Source organism: Sparus aurata, chromosome 10 (genome assembly GCF_900880675.1).
Source record: "Sparus aurata chromosome 10, fSpaAur1.1, whole genome shotgun sequence".
NCBI lineage: Eukaryota > Metazoa > Chordata > Actinopteri > Spariformes > Sparidae > Sparus > Sparus aurata.
The window spans coordinates 3,309,759-3,331,682 of NC_044196.1; the positions used below are offsets into that span (position 1 = coordinate 3,309,759).

The 21,924-nt window shown below is 41.5% G+C and overlaps 1 protein-coding gene across 1 annotated transcript in view; it reads right to left on the reverse strand.

The window, feature by feature from the left end:
• Nucleotides 1–21,924, reverse strand: part of LOC115590368 (butyrophilin-like protein 2) — a 231,024-nt gene that overhangs the window by 20,492 nt on the left and 188,608 nt on the right. Inside the window, exons 3-4 of the mRNA XM_030431718.1 lie at nt 6,966–7,064; nt 6,451–6,777 (exon numbers count right to left, since the gene is read on the reverse strand). Coding sequence (XP_030287578.1) covers nt 6,451–6,777; nt 6,966–7,064 — 426 coding nt within the window. The remainder of the gene's footprint in view (nt 1–6,450; nt 6,778–6,965; nt 7,065–21,924) is intronic.

Consider the following 21,924-nt stretch of genomic DNA (forward strand, 5'->3'; position numbering starts at 1 on the left):
TCCTGTTTTTTTCACAGTAAATATTCAGTAAATTACTGAAATTAGATTTACAGAAAATGTTTTATTTCACTATAGATACACCATTTAATAACAGAAAATGACCTGTTTTTCCACTATAAAAACACCATTAAATGACCACAAATATCTTGCTATTTCACAAGAGATAAACCATTAAATAACTGAAAATGTCCTATTATTTTGCCTGTAGTTTATTGTTAATTGACAGTAAAATTCTGTTTTTTAAGACCGGTTAATTAATGGCAAAATTCAGTTTTTTAATTAATGGTCAAAGTCCTGTGTAATGAGCTGTCAGTACTTTTACTGTTATTTTACGGAAACATTTCTGACAGTGATACGGTAAATCTGATATGAGACTGTATCATTCATTCAGTATATATATCTCAAAGTGGAGGAGGCGGAGCCCACAGAAACATACAGGTGTATCTAGCAGCCACCTGCTCTTCAGTCGGCAGGTGTGTTCACGGAGGATCACACAGTCTCGCGGTCTTTTGACTGTGACCGGCAGCAGCGTCTTCACTGAATGTGCTCGAGCGAAGACGGTTCAGAGCCAACGGCTGTCTGGAGACTTAGTTTTCTGCCCTTACAGTTTCCAACGGGGGGCGCCGTGACATACCGAAACCCCACCCTTCCGAAACACCCCCACTCAGAAACACCGCTGTTCCGAAATTGATTTTCAAGTTTAAATTACTTCCTACATCAAACACTGCCGTCCGCTCACCGGCCGCCCTCACACAACTCATTGCTTTTTATTGCTAATAGGCCTATGTCACTATCTTCATTTATTATGTAGTATATTTTCGCTTGCAGCAAACACATTTAAACGTTTGTCTAATCTTTTTACACGCACTATCCGTGGTACTGAAATCCCCACTTCCAGCCGCACCCTCACAACTCTGAAATAAACTGTGGCCCATGGGTGCGATCTGCCGGTGAATGACCCCTCTGCTCGTCCGTTTTAACATAACTTGTGTTTGTGGAAGGTTAACAAGGTATGAGTGGATTGAGCACTGCTGCTCAGTTTGTCTTTGAAAAAAAAGCAATTCAAAAAAGCATTCAATAAACATTACATGAAATTGATTGTGTATCCATCATAGCCATAGACTATCATGACCTCGGGCCTACACACGCAAACTGTGCGCACGCAAAGGCTGTTACATAATTACATTGAATGTAATAATGTCCGCAAACGTAAAAAACCTCAAACACCTACTAATAATACTGACCGTGCGTGCAAAATCCAGCTGCTGACCCTCCGCTCCGCTGTCACACAACGGATCCCCCGTCCGCGCTCCCTCTCTCTCTTATAATTGTTTGCCCGAAAAATAATTTCCATGCAGAAAACATCGCATGACATTTAAATTTAAATTCCCATTGACAATACAAATCTCAAGAAATCTGGATGTATTGCTCATTTGTAAACAAAACACTTATCAGTCTATAGGCAAGAATCTAAAGGTTTATTAATTCAATTCATTTCAAATTCGCTTTATTGGCATGAATGCCACAACAACAATATTGCTCCAAGCACCAAGAACCACGAAAAGAATACCTAGCACAGTACCATTATACTTGCTGTGTGTGTGTTTATGTGAAATAATAATAATAATAATAATGATAATAGTAATAATAATAATAATAATAATAATGATAACTTTGAACATTATCACAATTAAGTTATCAATCTGCGATGTGAAGAAAATGCAAACATTACAGACTTCTAACCATTTTCTAAAAGTGTCTGTATTTTAATTGAGAATAGTTTTTATATAAATTACACAAAAGGAAAAGAAAATGTGATTTGTTTTACCTATTTCAGCCATAAGCGGTCATACTGACCGCACATCATTTCGCGGGATTTCATACATTGTCTCTCTTGTCTCTGACTTTGTTAGCGTCTCCAGCTGTGCGACTGTAACACAGCTTTATATGAAGAAGGACTAACACTAATAGCCTAATTGATTCTTATTTCTTTCACTTACAGAACTGTTTACGACTCGAAACAATGTTATTATATATGACGTTTCTGAACCAAATGTCGTGGCTTCAAATGCATCAAATTCCCACATCCAGTTACGCAGGCAGCTGTCCAGGGTGCTGAACCAGGTGACAGACAAAGGCTGCACTCTGCGTTCTGATGTTTGCTGGGCAGATCTGTCCCCCTTGCTTTCTCATCCACTCTGTTGTGGGAGATCTCCCACAGAGCAAAAGAAATACACATTTTTTCTCTCTCGGCTGAACTCTGGCCTGAGCCACTTCACCCAGGAGAGCCTGCAGCCCCCGCTCCTGCTGACAACAGACCGGGGGAGAAAACAGACATTCCTTTGCTCAGAACATATCAGGCTGTGTCTGAATATGCACGAAGATCGGTATAACGCATTGGAGCAATTTTCATACAATTTCGGATATTTAGCATGATAAAGTAATTTCAGTTCAACATAGCCATTTGTCAGCTGAAGCATAATGAGCGTTATGTCATTATTAATATGAAGTAGGCTTGTTTTGCAGTTAATCAGCTACATGATTCGTTTGAACCCACAAAGAGAAAAAGGATAAATGTGCAGCCTCCGTTTCCTTTCTGATCGTGTCCGTTCGGAATGGAGGGGTTTCCCCAATAGACTTTTCGGAATAGCGGGGTCTTTGAAAAAAAGGTAAACCCCGCCATTACGATGAACTGAAGTCTATGTTCGGAACAGCAGGGTTTCGGAAAGGTGGGGTGTAACCCAACGAGCTAAAAGGTGAGTACAAGGTCCGACAGACTTAGAAACATGCATAATACCTGTTTATAAATGCTATCTGTTTTCATCATGGTGTTTTAACCGGGTAAGTGGCAAGTGCGGATAAGGTTTCATGTTACGTTACCGTGGCTTATTGTGAACTCACGTTACCATAACAGTTAGCCTAGTTAGTTGTTAGTTAGCTAACCTAGCTAACCTAACGTTAGCCACCAGACTCCACTGACAAAACAGTAATTTAACCTCTCAGAATCCAGGAGCTGCGTCGATCTGTGAGTTTGTTTGTGTTATAGTGTGACGAGCTAACCATTTGAAACACCAACGTCATTGTTATTGTGACACTTTTGTTAGCACAGGAGCAACTCCCGTACGTGTTGTGAGAGGTACAGTGACCGTTACTGGTTGAAGTGGTTAAATCAGCACTGTAAAAACGACTGCAAGTATTACCAGCTTCATGTAGTCTCACAGTACACAAAGTGCAGTGTAATGCAACGTTATATATGATAAGTATGAAGTAACAGAAACTTCCTTCTTGTCTTTTTCCCCTGGAAACTGTATTTCCTGGACTCTCTCCACACTTTAACTGAAGGTGTTCAGTGTTTTCATGTAAAGTGGGACACTGCTTCATGCAGTGCTCCTACAGATCTGCTTCCTTCAGCACTGATGACCTATGAGACATTTTGAGTCTTTGTGTGCTCTGTGTTTTTAATTTGAATCAAAAGTAAGATGAAGTAGCTTTAGTTTATTCTCAAATGTGCCTCATGTGGATCCCTAAAGCCAACACAGCCAGTAGTTATATTTAATATATGTTGCAAAGGGTTGAATCAAACTGCATCACCTACTTTATAACTAATGTTTCCTCATTGTGTTTCATCTGTTATTCATCTGAAACTCATCTGCAATTTTAAAATGAAATGTAAAATGTGTTCATATCTCCTCCAGATGCTCCAAAGCTTCCCTCTGTGTCAGTGAGTCCTTCTGCTGAGATAGTGGAGGGCAGTTCAGTGACTCTGACCGGTAGCAGTGATGCTAACCCAGCAGCTACTTGTACCTGGTACAAGAGCAATGGAGATGGAGTGACTTGCAGCTCTACTGAGATCTGTGCCTTAAAAGGATCAACAGTAGACATTAGCTGCAGCTACAGATACCCATCCTCTGTAAAGAGAGCTGAGAACAGATTTTGGTTCAGGACAGTGCAGAATGAGAATTATGTGGATCTGAAAAATGAAGCGAGGTATTTAAGTTGTGTGCAGTATAACTGTGGTAACAACGACTGCACTCTGAGAATCACAGACCTGAGAGAGAGCGACTCGGCTGAACAGATGAAACACACACTGTCATTTGTACAACATTATTTGTTCAAACTAAGAAATGGTAAGAAAAGAGTGTCTATTCCACTTCTCAAAATGTACATCAGCTTTCACAGTGAATGATGAAATTGATATTCAACAAAGTCTTTGCTGAGATTAAAATCTTTACCGACTGTTCTTTTGTTTTTGCTGCTTGCATTTAACCCGTCACTATTATTCAGTAACATTTATTGGTAATTCCAAATGTATGAGGATTGCCCAGTGATATTTTAATATTTAAATCTATCTATCTAATCTATTTTAACTGAAATTGAAATTTTGGTGCATGTGTTGCTAATATATTTTAATTACTGTGTGCATGGTACTGAGCCTTGTTAAAATCACATATTAAATTATACAACTTTTTTGCAGAATCAGTTTTTGTTGGATATTTTTCCTTCTAGTAAAAATCTTTATTTTGGGGAATTTAAGCTTTTAAGTGTCAGTTTAAAGTGGAGCAGTTCTCACCAAGAAAGTTGTGTAAAAGCTGAATTGATGCACTCATTGACTCTATTTCAGCAGCTGTTATGTGATTTTGCCTGGTTTATCACTGTAATATTTTATATCTTGTAATGTAACCTACGATTCATGTTGTGTTTTGTATTGTTTTTATATGGTGCAACTACTTTTTGATGTTCAATACAGTCAATTTGAAACCATCTTTCTCTTTTTTCTTCAATCTGCAATAGGTTGGTAGTGGAAAAGGACTGACTATATGTTATTTAGGTTTTAAATATTAAAGGTTATTGGTTATTTTATTGAAATTAGTAGTAATAGTAGTAGTCAATTAACTTCATATCATGGTAACTCTGTAGAATTATCTAACAAAAATGTGGCCAACCAAAGCAGTAAGGGAATAAAAGGTTTGGGATATTTATTGAAACTTTAAAAGGTTCTATATTGAACCATTTTGTCTCGCCACAAAGAACCCCAAGGATTCTTTTAAATGAACCCTCTGAAACGGTTCTATATAGAACCATTTGAGGGTGCCAAATACGTACCAAGCTATAGAACCCTTAAAGGTTGAATATAGAAGCACTTGTTCTTTGTGTCCAGGTGTTTTGTCTCTCCACACATCACTCAACTCCTGAGCCTCCATGAGGTGAAGCAGACGAGTGTGAGAGGCAGCGTGAGGCTCTGCATGGTTCCTGTCTGACCTGCTGTCCTCAGTACTGTTACAACCTCCACCCATAAATACATATTCCTCATTATTACATTTATCAATCACTTCATTTAAAACATGTAGAAACACCACTCTCTCCACTCCCACAGCCGGAGCATCAATATTAATAAACACCATCTTTACGTCTTCACACACTGCTCTCACTTTTAACAGACGGCCTTTAATAACTTCTTCACTTTCTACAGACTGAGGAAGAAAGTTTGTGGAAACAACAAGTCCAGCCCCACAACTGTTACTGGTTTGTGACTGAAGAAGGTTTCAGCAGTCCACTCTGTCCTCCAGTCAGTCTGGTTATCAGCAGTACTGTGTGTCTCTGTACCAAAATAACATCCAGCTTGTTGAGAGAACACAGCTTGAAAAGAGACGCCCTTTTCCCATCAGCCCTTGCTCCATTTATATTCAGACCGCCTGTTCTCATTTCTCCCATAGCAGAGAAACAAGGTGTAAAACAATAAAGAGTGAACAAAGCAGGAAAAAGAAGAAGTAACTATTTGACTCATTCATCCAAAACATTTCATCCTCTCAGAAGACACATAAACAGTAGAATCAAAATCCTCCACTGTGAACTTCAACATCCAGTTGAACTCCTCAGTGTTGTTCAGAACCATGAAGACCTGCCTTCTGAAGGAGACAACATGTCTCAGGTGTGGAGGTTTACAGCCCAGAGGAATCAGTTTGACTGGAGACATTAACTGTCCGTGTCTCTCCAGTTCTCTCTGCAACATTTCATTACTAATGAACGGAGGAACTCTGGACAGAATGATGTTTCTGGCTGGATGAACCAGCGGTACCACCTGAACAAAGGTGTCCTGGATCACTACACCTCGTTCAACAACCGTGCTCACTTTATCAATACTGTCCAGAAAAATAACCACTCCATTGTTCATCCTAGATTTGGACTTTATACCGTCATAACAGACTATTTCTCTGATTGCTGGACTGCAATCCTCCACAGAGCAATTAACAGTGGGACAGAGTTTGACTCTGTGTCTGTGTGTGAGCGTCTCCAGCTGAGGACGATTGATACTGATCCACTAAAACTACAGCACAGAATACTACTGCAGAAATAAATCTAACACACAGACACACAAAAGATAGAAACACACTCGCTCACTGAAATGCACACCCACACTCACTAAGAGAGAAACAGAGAGAGAGAACTGACCTTTGACCTTCATCACCACTTGTTTCTCCTTCAGTTTGCGTTCCTCCCTGTTGTAGACGGTGCAGGTGTAGGTGTCACTGTCCCAGTCTGTGGGGTATTTCAGGGTCAGACTGAGGTCTCCAGGTTCCAGCAGTTTTCTCTTCATCTCTGTTCGACCTCCGTAATATCTGTGCTGTTCTTCAGGCTGGTCAGAACCGTTCTGATACACATGGACCTTCCAGTTGTCTCCATTCCTCCACTCAACTTTAGTGTCTTTCAGCAGGTGAACTATGGTTTTGCAGGGCAGCTGGACAGACTCCGCCCCTGAATCCACCTCCACCTGGTAGACTGAGAGGACAACAAACCACAACATCAGCTGAACAGACAGCAGCAGGAACTGTGATGGTAACATGACCTCACTGTCTCATCCTTCTCTTATAATCCCAGACCTCACTGTCTGTCTCAACAGCCAGGGAGGTACAAGAGTAAAGGTGGTGCCCAGGTGCATGATGGGTAGTGTAGTAGTAGTGACATACCTGACATGAAATAGTGCCTAAAATATACTAAAAGAGCTCCAACAAGAAGTCCAAGAACCAGGAGAACCAGGAGAGCTTTGGCCCAGGACGGGAATCGTTCTGTGGGAACCAGAAACATAAAGAACATGAACTCTGACCTCTGACCTCTGATCTGTATCTACAGGAGGTTTTAGTGTTAGTTGCTGACCTCTGACCTCTGATCTGTATCTACAGGAGGTTTTAGGGTTAGTTGCTGACCTCTGATCTGTATCTACAGGAGGTTTTAGGGTTAGTTGCTGACCTTTGACCTGCAGCTGTACGTCTGTCACCCTCCGTTCTCTCTGTCTCCCCCTAATGAACCCTCTGACGGTGCAGGTGTAGGAGCCGCTGTCAGAGAGGTGGAGTTTTGTCAGATTGAGGCTGAGGTCTCCAGTTTCCAGAGCGTCAGTCTTCATGGATGTTCGGCCGCTGTAAAGCTGGTTTTGGTCTTTAAGTTCGTCACCTTCCTGCTGACGCTGGTGGACGGTTGAAGGGTTGAGATCGTAGCGGCTCCACACCACTGAGGGATCGTTCAGTTCATCAGCAGGAAAGTTACAGGGCAGCAGGACAAACGGGTCCCCCTCATACACCTCCACAGCTGAGGCATGCTGGGAAACTGTGAGGTCACACAGACAGAGAGGGTCAGTGACAGCAGCCTTATTTCATGTCATGAGTGAATGTGGTCCTCTGCAGTGTGTGCAGCCTGTAAACTGTGCTGCTAAAGCTCAACTCAGACTCTGTGTGAATGAAGGCCAACATTTACATCCACATGTGACGCTGCTGTCAGCAAAGCATCATTATTACGTTTGTGAACAGAAGCCATCAGAATGTAAGCGAGCTGCAGGGATCTAATCCTGAAGAACAGAAGTGAGGACAGTGTGACTGTACAGTCTTCTACATTCATCAGGGTTTAAAGACACAGTGAACATCTGCTGCCTTTAATCTGTTCTTCATGTGTTTCTGTGAAGAAAACATGGTCCTGCAGCTGAAACACACTGATGAAGTGAAGATGACACAGATCCACATTAAAGACATGACGTTGGACCGAGGTGACGATCAGATCAGAGGGAGGAAGGTTATCTTACCGTGCACGAGGATCACAAACACCACAAACATCTTCATCTTCCTGTCACAACTACAACAAGCACAAAGTCCTCTTTACTGAGCTTCACTTCAGAAACACATGGAGGACATCAGTTCACAGCCAGTCGTCACTTTGCTGCTGCTGACCGTCCACTGACACCAGGACTGAACTCAACTTTCACTTTGAGCTGTTTCCAGTGAAGCAGCTGCTGGAATCTGAACAAACAGGTCCAACATGTCTTGTTTTGATACGTTTGTGGATATTATCTTTAATATCTCACACAGACGTGTGTGTGTGTGTGTGTGTGTGTGTGTGTGTGTGTGTGTGTGTGTAAGCAGCCTTCAGATGGAAATAAAATTGACTAACGGATGATCAATATTCCGTTTGATGTAAATACTGATTAATTCATTTGTTAAGGGAGTCTGGTGACTCTCTGGGTGACAGACTGTTGTTGTCAGTTCAGAGTTGAGCTCCAGAGTTTGTTAAAGCAGCTCTCTGGAATGAAGTCAGACTGCCACAGATCACTTCTGAGGAAAGAGGAGGAGCTTCAGTTTCCTCACAGTTTTCAGAGCTGTTGGTCCAGTTTGTGTGAGCATGAAGCAGCCTCAGACTGACGGACAGGAAGCTGAACCTTCAGTCCTGCTGATTCTCAAAACAAGAACCAAACATCTTCATCATCTGCAGAGTGTTGTGGAATTTCAGTTTGTATGACCTTTTAGATGAGATGAAGACTCAGAGACACCGATCACTTACGTTGAGATAGTTAAAAGAACAAGATCATGGAGGAGCAACACAACATCACATCTGTGACGTGTTCCAGCAATCTGAACTCGGCACTTCCATGACAGTAAACCAGCCACATTATAATCTTTGCAGAAGCATTCATCTAATTACTACCCTACAACAAGCCAGCATACAAAACGGTACAGTATCATCACTGCTTGGTTCCACACACACACAAACACACACACACACACATACTCACACACACACACAGACACACACACACACAGCTAACGTAGCCTTAGACCTATATTAGCTAGACAATAACCTAGACCACTTTCCCGACTTTCCAAGGTAACACATTAACACAGCTTGCATAACAAAAAGAAAATCATGGGCGAGCAGGTGCAAACTAGAAATACAGGCAACACATCTAAAAGTGTGACAGTTTGAAGAAATGACTACTGTGACTGTTAGTAGGAACAACAATGTTTACAACAGCAAAGTCACAGTAAACTCAATATCTGGAAGAAGTTCAGATAAACAGCCACACAGACAGCTGTCGGATTATTCTTAACTCTCATTAACAAGCAGTTAGCTTAACAAGGACAAATGAGTGCTTTTCTGAAATATGACTCATATTTAAGCTTATACCATATTGAATAAGTGGAAGGCGACTTGTTAGCCGTCTCATTTATGTGTGTGGTGGAGTTCTCAGTGAGGCAGCAGCTTCTCTCTCTCTCAATTTTTTTTCAATTCAATTCATTTCAATTCAAAGGGGCTTTATTGGCATGAAAGTTTCAACAACAATATTGCCAAAGCTCCGATGACTGAGCATAAGCTGGACATGATTGGTTTATGTGAAACATGGCTGAAACCAAATACCTTTCTGCCATTAAATGAAGCCTCTCCTCCTGACTATAACTACGCCCATGTTGCTCGGGCCTCTAAACAGGGGGGAGGTGTTGCTCTAATCTACAGATCTATCCTCAGCCTAAGCTCCAACCAGGATATTAAATTGACTTCATTTGAGGCTCTGGTTTTAAAACCATCCTCATCAAATAGTAACAGCCTTGTCCAGGGAACAGGCTTTCACCTGGTAATGTACTGTACAGACCTCTTACTCCCAGTTCCTAGAAGAATTTGGTGAATTTATTGCAGATCTTGTGACTCACTCAGATAAAATCCTAATCATTGTGGATTTCAATATTCACTTAAATAAGCCCTCTGACCCTCTAGGGAAAGCTTTTTGAGACTTCTTGATATTTCCAACTTTATTCAGCTTGTCCATGAACCCACTCATTCCAGTGGAAACACTCTCGATTTAATAATTTCCCATGGACTTGATGTGTCGGCCCTGAACGTCGCTTCTGTCTCCGCTGCTGTGTCGGACCACTTTCTCATTACATTTGAAGCATCATTAGCCTGTCCCTATGTCAATGACACAAATGTTGTTACTTCCCGTCCTATCAGCCCGGCAATCACAGTGACGCTCAGTGATAAAGTGCCCGGGGTCCTGGCTCCCTTTGCGACTGTGACAAAACCTGTGGAAAGCCTCACGAATGAAGTGAACTCAGCACTTGTTTCGCTCCTCGATTCTGTGGCACCGGTCTCTACCAGGACAAGACGACCAAAGAAATCTACTCCCTGGTTCACTGAAGAAACCCGAGATCTCAAGCAGGCCTGCAGGAAAATGGAACGAGCGTGGCGTAAATCCTAACTGGAGGTTTTTCATCTTGCCTGGCATGATAGTGTACTAAACTATAAGCGTGCTCTAAATACTGCTACAACAGCATATTTCTCCAGCCTAATAAACAATAATAAACACAATCCTAGATTTCTCTTTAACACTGCGGCTAAACTTACTCAAAAACCACAGTCAGTGAGCTGTGCACCCTTTAATGCAAATGATTTCTTAGATTTCTTTTGCAATAAAATTGATGAGATCAGAATTAAAATTAACTCATCATCTCTGGCTTCCTTGTCAAACTTTGTCAAAAAATTACCTGCTGCCGATTCTCAGTTAGTCTCAGCTCTAAACACTTTTGAAAATATCTCCCTTGAGATACTGTCTAAAATTGTCTCATCCTCTAAACTAACTACCTGTGTCCTGGACCCCTTTCCGGCAAAACTGTTTAAAGAACTATGGCCAGGACTGGGACCTACAATGTTAAATATTGTTAACTCATCACTCATGACTGGTGTTGTCCCTTCTAGTTTTAAGTCTGCTGTGGTTAAGCCTCTACTTAAGAAACCGCACCTCGACCCAGGGTCACTAAATAACTATCGACCAGTATCCAACCTTCCCTTCTTCTCGAAAGTCTTAGAAAGAGTCGTGTCCCATCAACTTTCAGGCTACCTACTCAATAATAATCTCCTGGAACCTTTTCAGTCAGCGTTCAGAGCCTGTCACTCCACTGAAACCGCCCTTACTAAAGTGGTAAGTGACATTCTACTTACCTTAGACTGTAACTCGACCTCAGTGCTCATGTTACTGGATCTCAGCGCTGCATTTGATACTATAGATCATGGCATACTGTCAGACAGACTTCAAAGTCAATTTGGCATCTCTGGCCTGGCCCGAGCCTGGCTAAAATCGTACCTGTCCGAAAGAACACAATGTGTTTCCTACAATGGTACGTCATCAATTTTTACTGCTGTGAAGTATGGAGTTCCCCAGGGCTCTGTTCTGGGCTCTTTGCTCTTCTCTTTATATATTTCACCTCTCGGCCAAATTATTCGGAGCTATGGAATACATTTCCACTGCTATGCGGACGACACTCAGCTGTATGTGCCCTTAAAAGCTGATGACAAACCGCAAATCATGAAGCTAGAGACCTGCCTATATGCAGTGAAGAAGTGGATGTCAGAAAACTTCCTGCTCCTAAATTCGGAAAAAACTGAGATGCTGGTCATCGCCCCCGCCAAACAGAGACACCATGTTGACCAGGTGACTGTAACTCTCGACAACTGTGTTATTTCTCAAAGCTCAACCGTCAAGAATCTAGGTCAGCGATCCTCAATAGGCGGCCGGCGGGCCGCATCCGGCCCGCCGGCCGCCTATTGAGGATCGCTGATCTAGATTCCTCCTTTTTGTTGCCCCCGAACTTTTATTCCTTCACCATGTGTTTTGGTTGGGTCAGCACGTGTGCAACGGGACTTATCTCCATGCCAACGATACAGAGACAGCTGGGTCACTCACCGCTACAGCGCAACTTTTAACTTTCACTTTAGTTTTCGGAGCAGTTCGCGTATTCACATTTTGCCGGTGGTAAAAGATTGAAAATGGCGTGTTTCCAAGTAAATTGCTATTTCAAAGTGGACAGTGAAAATCCGCGACTCAGAGAAATAGGGATTTAAAATTTGCATTCATTCTCCCACTGACAGGACAAGCCCCACGTATCTGACAGTGTAGCGGTAACAAAGGCCAGACGTAGTTTTACTAGTTCTACTCCATCTCATCATGTATTTTCAAACACACAAATATTGTAACGGACGGGGAGTTTCTCCCGGCAAACACCCTTTCACTCACGGTGCCAAAATGTTTATCATCCTTGTTAAAACTCAACACCATTTAATCACAGAACAAATGACGTGAATTAACCCACAGCTATCTTACATATCATCTTATTCACAAACACATTCACGAACCATAATTACACCAACACCAACAGAATACCCAAGAGTCATTGCGCCACAGTCCACAAGGGGCGTTACAATATGCCAGGAGAAGCTGTGATGAAGATTTCCAATTTGAAACGGCATTATGAGATGAAGCATAGGAATTTTGAAGAGACATTTCCTCAAAATTCAGAGATAAGCACAACACCAATAAATGCACTGAAATTGTCATATCAAGCTGCAAGCAGGATTCTTGTCACATCTATGTCACAATGAAATAAAATAATGCATGACTGAAGTGATGGACACAATGTTTGAAGGCAAACAAAAGAGGAAATATTCAACTACGTATTTTAATTTATGTTAAAATGGAAATTACATTTTATTTTAGTTCGTATTTTGTTGTTTAGAATGAGAAGGACATTTTGTTTTGAATATTACAGTTTTATTACATGTGGCCTGGCCGACCTCAATACATGGACCTTTGAGTCATTGAAAAAAATCTTTGTGGCCCTTTAAGATTTGTATTTGAGTACCCCTGATCTAGGTGTTAGTTTTGATTCTACACTCTCCTTCGATCAGCACATCAAAGAAATAACCAAGATCGCCTTCTACCACCTGCGCAATATAGCTAAAATTAGGTCCTTCCTGTCCACCGCGGATGCAGAGATCCTGATTCATGCCTTCTCTGCTTGTGCGGGCCTTTTTAAAGTCTAATTCCTCGCATCGTTCCACTTATTCCAACTGGTCACTTTGGTGGATTGAGGGTCCATCTATCCAATAGTAGAAAGAGAAGTTAGTCTGCCTCCTCCTGTACATTATCTAACTTCCGCTGAGGTCACTTCTTGGAACTTACAGCCTAAAATGGACCGGATTGTCTCTTCATGCTTATATGGCGATGTGTACCTTAAGTCAGCTCTGAACAACTAGTATAGGAGATAGACTCAGCTTTATGCCTCCATATGAATCTCTCCTCCAGCTAACCTTTAATGTACACACAGGGAGCTGTTTAATTGCTCCGGGGCCCCTGTAGTGTAAAATAACCATAGTTAGTAGATAGTGGTCAGTATAAAATAACCACAGTTAGTAAATAGTGACTAATGGTAACTGATAAAAACTGTTATAATGATAAAAGTAAGAAACAAAGGGTAACAAGTGTGAAAGAGTTGCTGAATCATACTACTGGGCACCAGCTGACTGAAAAGAGTTTCTAAGAGCTGATGATAGCAGCACAGAGAAAGCCCCAATGTAAAAAAACAAAGCGAGGCGAGGTGCAACTGGTCGACATGCAGTTCTGCACGTACGCCAATCTTCGGGCAAGCGCAGAAGGTAATACAGGGTTTTTCCACAAGAGTATGGGGATTTTCCATTAAAAAATATGGTATTTTTCCATAGAGAAATAACTGTCAGCAGAAATTAAGCAGACTAATGATTGGTTGAGGCCATGTTGTCTGAACGGACACACCCACTTTTCTGTGTTTAAAAGAGGATGTTCGGGGCTTTGAGCCTCGGGTCAGTTTGGTTTTTTCACAGATTTTGTCTGTGTCTGTGTTTGCCAGCAAATAAAGTTCTATTGCACTCAGCCTTGAAGACTCCTGGTGACTTTTTGATCTTTGAAATCTTTTGGACCAACCGAGAAAAGAGAAGTAATTTTACGACACTACTAGATATGTAAACATCACATCCGCCATCTCTCTTCCCTCACAGTAAGGGAAAACAACTATCACTATTAAAGATTAGCTCTGAATGTGTAAGTGTGCAGACACCTCACTCTCTATAGCTTCTCCTCTCTCTCCTCCTCCTCTCTCTCCTCCTTCTCTTTCTCCTCCTCCCCTCTTTCTTTCAGGCTCCCTTCTGATGGACCGCGGCCCCCTGGGACCATCTACTGTTTCCGGGCTCCTGCTGCCTTGAAATACTGACTGATCTGGATCATCACAGCCCGGGCTCTGCTGGATCATTGCTCTCCTCTTCTTCACTGTCTCCTCATATCTATATTTCTGTTAACCTTGATGCCTCTCTCTGTCTGTTACTAATGATCTTGTGTGTTCTGCCCTCTTCCAGGTCATCATGGTGGACAGGAGGTCGTCTGGCTCGGGCTCCACTTGGTGATGCCTCGTCCTGCTCGGTCGTCTCCTGGATCCACTCACTTTACATAACTTGTATCAGACTTTCTGTTGATGTAACTTGTAACCTGTGAATTGTTGCTCTTTTCTGTACACGCAACATCTATTGCATGTCTGTCCGTCCTGGAAGAGGGATCCCTCCTCTGTGGCTCTTCCTGAGGTTTCTTCCATTGTTTTTTTACCCTGTTAAAAGGTTTTTTTTTTCCATCAACATGTGAAGTTTTCCTCACTCTAATCGAGGGTCTAAGGACAGAGGATGTTGTTCACTGTACAGATTGTAAAGCCCACTGAGGCAATGTGATTGTCATTTTCGGCTATATAAATAAAATTGATTTGATTTGATTTGTGTCCACGTTTTTTACTCTGTTAAAGTCAAACATGGAGTCCAGGTAAGGCCAAGGATTTTCCTAAAGTTCCTGCTCCGGATCATTATCAGACTCAGACTGAGACTCAGCGGATTGTCTTGACAAACACAGTCGAGAGCGTGGCTACTTTGGTGGTATCCTTATGGGGAGGGATGACGTATTTCTGCTTTTACGTAGATCCCAGTGGAGAGCGTGCACTGTGATAGGTTTCCTTCTTTGACAAACACAGCTTATGTCCAATAGTATTTTAGAAAAAGAAAAAAAAAAAAAGAACAGACCTGAAAGTAACGAGTACTTTTCAGCCTTCCTAGAAATTAACTTATCTTGGAAATGTATTCAAGTAAGAGTAATAAGTACCAAAGAAATCTAATACTCAAGTATAAGCATGTATGCTACCCTATTAATGCACAGTTTATGTACTAACAGATACAACATTATTATCTGGGCTAGGATCAGAAGACTAGATTCAGCTCTAGGAGCGGAGAGTGAGACACGGAACACAGTAAGATTTTAGTGACACCATATATTATAATAGTGGAATACCAATAACATTAAATAGAATAACAATAGAAATATGGAATGCAAATACAAATGGCCATTCGTAAAAAACATCAGTATGTACAATTAATTTCGTCAGTGAACATCGGAGGACTCACAGCACATATAATTCATGAGCACCTGGTATTCCCAGGCAGTCTCCCATCCAAGTACTAACCAGGCCCAAATGCCAAAGAACAGAGTTCAAGCTCTACCGCAATGCAACGGCCCAACGGATTAGTGTCCAATGGGGAAGGGGAAAAGTCCAAGGGGTGGAAGGTGAGTGTGTGTGCTGTGTGTAGGGGCCGTTAGTGAGTTGCGAGGGGCCAAACAATTAGGAAAAGGGAGCGGCTGCCTAAAGGAGCCTCCTATCAGCCTGACCAGAGCAGTGGGGGTTCTGTTGGCTTTTCTCGAGACACAGTATTCAGGCTTGGTGCCCAGGCTAATTCTCAGCTCGCCATCAACCTGGCCTGTATGGGAAACAGGTCCAATTAAATATCTAGTGTGCACACAACATTCAAGAAATACTACAACCAATTAACACAGGCTGCATTAAATAAATAGCAGCATCTCAAATTCAATAATTCCAATATTGTACAATATAATCACAGCATGATATATATAAATCGATATAAATCATTAACATAATATTTGTTATATCAAAATATTCATCACAGTACGTCAGTATCACCAAGACAAGCATCCAGACCAAAATGCATAGCAGTACCAGCAACTACCTGGACTGCATGTAAGTGACTAGCTTAAAGAGCTTCAGTACATTCAATTCTTGCCACAAAGATAATACACACAATCATAAAATCACGTCACACTTCTAACACTTCATGTGGCAGGACACATTCAGAGAACTAGGCATACAAGACACTTAACCGCTCCGACAATCAACAGGTAGCGGCTAGGCTAAGCCAACGCCATTCAAATTAGTGATGTGTCTTCCGTGCCGAGGCTTCGAAGCGTGTGTCGAGTAGTCCAGGAAGATTTTTGTGAAGCGCGTATCGAGGCTTGTGTCGATGACGTATGTAGTGACGTTCGAAGCCTCGCGAGCCGGCTGTACCACGTGACTGATTCAGGTTTGTGGCTTTGGCATGTGATTCGAAATATGAGAGGCAACGAAACACAATGGAGGTCCCCCATCACCTCAAATCCTTTAAAAAAAACATTTGACTGTGCGCATAAGTAGTTGAGTGGTTAGAGCGCATGTCACCAACGCAGCGGACCCCGGTTCGAATCCCGGCTGGAGTACCTTTGCTGCATGTCACACCCCCTCTCTCTCCCATTTTTCCAATCTATCCACTGTCATAAATAAAGCTGTCTATGACTGGAAAAAATCTTAAAAACAAAAACAAAAAAAAAGAAAAAGAAACTGCCCAAGCCCAGCACAGTGGAGAAGTTGTTGTTTTTAAATTAATACAATTTCCTCATTGTATGCGTTACATTTTGTCCCGAGTAACACATTCACATCGCAACCCTCTCCCCAATTTGTTTCAACTTTCCCCTCTGTCATCATTATATCAGAAAAACAGACACTATATTAATGAGTATATTATTTGTTTATTTGCATTATCATTTAAGCACAATTCAATTCAAAGCTTCAAGCCCTGGTGTCATTACAATCACTCTGCCTGTTTTACATTCATTGTCCACTTGATGGCACAGTAGAGCAAATGAAGCACCATGAAGCTTTGGCCCATGTGTGAACCAATTGGATGGAAAGCTTCAATGCTTCATGAAGCTTCATCTCGCCATCACTAGTTTCAACAGTTATTGCATTTAGATCTGGAATGGCTGATGTTGAATTAAGTGAACGATGATACGACGTACCTGCAGCAAACATTTCCCCTGCCTGCTCCTCTCACTACTGCTGGCAGCAAGCTACAGCCGGGTCATGTTACCGCCACTGGTCGCGCTCTAATGACGTGACGTGATGACGTACGCTGCAATCACATGACAACTTTGCTTTATAAGGGAAAATATTATAAATAAATAAGGGTTTTCCCACCCGGGTTACAAAAGTACAAATCCTCTGGATATGTACTTAAGTACAGTACTCAAGTAAATGTACTCCGTTACGGTCCACCACTGGACTTCACTACTATACAGCGCAATGGGCTGGACGTTTTTACACCGTTGTTTTTTTTTTTTTACATCCCTATGCACAACAGGAATTTATTTATTCATTAAAAAAACACACAAAAAGGGCACTTTTTATTACGAGGCTAAAAGGATCTCAATCACCCCTTGGGCCTGCTGTGGTACAATCGAACATGACTGGTGGTTAAAAGAGTTGAGTGTTCTCTTGTGAGTGTAGATTATCAGTGGGTATCTGTCTAATTCTGCTCTACATGCATTTGTTGGTGTGTTTCTGTGTACTGATGTACTGATACGGACATATCAGCAGAATTCTGCATGTAAGGATTGTGTTGGATGTTTGTCCCAGCAGGTAGAGCTCTGATGACTGAGTGGACCCCAGACTTCACTACATACAGCACAATGGGCTGGATGTTTTTACACTGCAGTTGTTGTGTTCTACATCTCTATGCACAACAGGAATTTATTTATTCGTTTGAAAAACACACAAAAAAAGGGGCAGGGACTCAATCACCCCTTTGGCCCGATGTGTGCACGTGCCTGCTGTAGTGCTATAAAACATGACACACCTTCAGTACCAAACTAATAAATGAGTTTCAATGGATCATTTGTGTGGACTTTGTCCCGTACAGCTGCTGCAACAGGCCATAAAACTGAGGACAGTGTGACTGCACAGTCTTCTACACTCAACACAAATATCAACACAACACAACACTCAACACATTTTTATCGAGTTCAACTCAAAGATTTCAGACTTTTTATGCACAATGTGTGTTAGTGAGCTCACTCTATTGCACTATTCTCACCCCGGAAGCTCAACCCTGCCTAACGCTGCCTGGTTGACTTCCTGTATAGGACTGCAGAGTGTGAATTCTGTGCTGAGCTGGCACCATGTAATTGCATCCTCTTACTTATTTGTTCATTTGCACTACATTGTCCTCTCTTTTTGTTGTACTGTTGTAGTTATGTGTGGTGTCCTTGAGTGCTTTGAAAGGCGCGTTCAAATAAAATGCATAATTATTATTATTATTATGACGTTGGACCGAGGTGACGATCAGATCAGAGGGAGGAAGGTTATCTTACCGTGCACGAGGATCACAAACACCACAAACATCTTCATCTTCCTGTCACAACTACAACAAGCACAAAGTCCTCTTTACTGAGCTTCACTTCAGAAACACATGGAGGACATCAGTTCACAGCCAGTCGTCACTTTGCTGCTGCTGACCGTCCACTGACACCAGGACTGAACTCAACTTTCACTTTGAGCTGTTTCCAGTAAGTCACATGTTAGACGCTGCTTCCTGTGACGCCCACAGGAGACTTCCACAAGCTTGACAGCTGTGGTTCAATGTGTCTCTCTGTCTTAGTTGTTTATTTTTGGATTTCTTAGTCGTTCATAGTCAAGCTGGTTTTGTACCGTAGTAAACTTTAGACTTTATACCATATGCTTTAGAACTGCTCCTCTGTTACTGGGTAGTCTGTTGCTGCCTGGTTAGCTTTCCTCAACCTAGCCTAGCTCACTGTTTTTGCCTTTCACAGCAGTAACACAGCCTCAATAAACAAGTGTCACGATGGCTGTGTTGACTGTTCTGCAGTTGTATCAGGTGTCTCTATTAGAAAGACGTGTCTGTGATCTACAGCAACATAGACAGGTGTTTGAGAAGGTTTGACATGAGGTATGTAGCACTCTGCAGGTCACAGGTGACTAGAGAGTCTGCTAGTGATACAGTCAGTGCTGTATGGACTCTACCAGCCTAGTTAATGTGGTCAGTCAGGGACGTAGAGCAGAAAACCAGACTGATAGCTGAGTTTATAACACTGAGACTGTCACCTTCCTCACCACTCTCTCACTGAATCATCCTCTAAATGTGTAAATCACAATAATCTAATGTTGATCTCCTCTGTCAGTGGGGAAATGTCTCAGCAAGCAGTATCTGTGAAATTACTTCCAAATTACCAAAATAATGAGCTCAAGATGTCTGAAAGAAATCACCCAACATGATGTAGTCATGATATTCTGCTAATGAGACAACCAGACAATATATTTAACTTCACTGAACATCAGAAGTTCATCAGGATCCAGTTGGAGTTTATCATGAGAATTTCTTCATTAATTTTAGTACATTTTGAGGTAAAATTGAGAGAAATGACAAAACAAGTCATGAATTTTGGTTAAGCGGACGAAAATGGATGGATGGATGAATAACAAAACATTGCTTTGTCACCAACACCTCCTACATTTACAGAGCTTAAGTGAGGCGTGATCCTCAAGTCTCAAGTAAATACACTTAAGTATATTCTGTACATGTCAGATTATTTGTATGAATATGATATATAATTGATCAAATAAATGAATTTAAAATGTGCTGAGGATTGAAAAAAAATCCGACCAATCAATTTATGTGCAACTCAAATTATTTTATGAGCTTGAGACGGTCATGAGACGGTTCAACACTTTTTCTGCAGTTTTTGCTCTCACTTTCTACAGTCTCTCACTTTCACCGGCCGCTCTGTGTCTGCGCTCGCTGCAGCTGTCTCCTCTCCTCTCTCCTCCCTCCTTCTCTCCTCCTCTCCTCTCTCCTCCCTCTGCTGTTGCTGCTTCAAACATGACACCGGCTTTGGGACTGACCGGCTGATGATTGGCTGTTCTGCCTTAAGTCCCGCCTCTCTTGCTGTGTTAGATTTATTGTTCAGCTCGTGCTGATGAGGCGGGAACTAGCTCGGTTCATAGACACCGACACAGATCCACAGAGACAAAGACGCCTCACTGAGCGGGTTGGCCCGCGGCTGCGATACGTCGCCGGCAGCTCCGCTCCGTGAACTGATAAGAGTCAGTGGAGTGAACTTTATAAAGCTCCTTCTACAAAGTGCTATAAGTTAATGTCTCATTTACACATTCACACTCGTACGGATATATTCAGGAAACAGATAGGAAACAAAAACAACGTCTGTAACGTTCTGAAGATTATAAACGTTAACTACTCCTCATATGTTCAGTATACAGGTCCGCACCAAACCGGTTATCATGTTTTTATGTGTTTACAGCTGTTAATGTATGTAACGCTGTTACTGTGATGATACATGACAGTTAAATATTGAATCTGTGTATAATAACTGAATCCTGACATGTAACTGTGATTTTTGATAATTTCTACTAATAATAACAATCAATCATGACAAAAAATGTACAAAGACTGCAGATCAAGATAAGAAGCTGCAACTGGCAGTGAGCTGCTCTCTTTTCTGTGAGCAGTGAAGTGATGTACTCCATGACAGAACATTATAAAATATGATCATGTATACAACAACATTTAATGGTAAAATAAAAGTACAGTTGCAGTAGGCTTCTATCATAAATATGCAACATATATATAGTTTATTATCATCATCATCATTATTATTATCATTATTATCATTATTATTACTACTACTATTCTTCTGTATATTCTTGACTTTGAATGGGAGCAGCTGTAATGCTGCAATTTCTCATCGTGGATCAATAAAGTATTTCTGTTTCTGATTCATATAAAATGCAGTCAGTTGTCCATATTTAGAATTAAATTAAATAAACCAAGACAGATGTCACATTTACATGTCAGGGTGTGGTTATTATAGACACAGATTCAATATTTAAGAGTTTTTTTATCATCACAGTAACAGCATTACAAATAGTGTGGAAAAGCCGTATAAAGTTTATATTTCCGCAGGCAGCCACTCACCTCTGGTTATTTCTAGAAAATCCTTTAGGCTAAGGTGGAGCGGCTGAGATCCCACTATAGCCACAGAAGCAAACACTTTTTTCTTGTTGCTTTGTTTTGTTTACAAAAAGCAACGATCGAGCAGTGCAGACATAATGTCGATATTATCTCCATGTGTAGATGTCATGTCCATATTTGTGACTATGTAACAACATAGCAATGGTTGCTTGCATAGCAGCTAGCAGCTTTTTACATATCACTCGCTGCCACTGGAAAAATGAAATGAAAAAATAAAACAAAATAAATTCCCTACCTACCCATGACCTCAACTGACAACCAACAGGTACCAAACTTTTTTTTTGTTAGGCCTGATTCAGCTCTGACACAGCATGTAATCTGTTAAGTACCTCAGAAGTGTTCTGAGGTACTTAAAGTCCGTGTAAAGCAAAATCAGCCATTTTCTTCTAAACACATTAAACAGGTCATAAATGTGTTTCCTTAAAACATGTAAAAGCCATTCGACCATTTAGAATTTAATTTTGGAGCTCGGCTCACAAACAACATTTTTTTCAACATTTCTGTGTTCAGGATTTAATGGGCGGGTCAGACATCATGCAAATGATATGATTTGCATTAACCCGGCCGTTCAGCGCGTCAGCTTCAGCGGTTCTCCCACTCGCT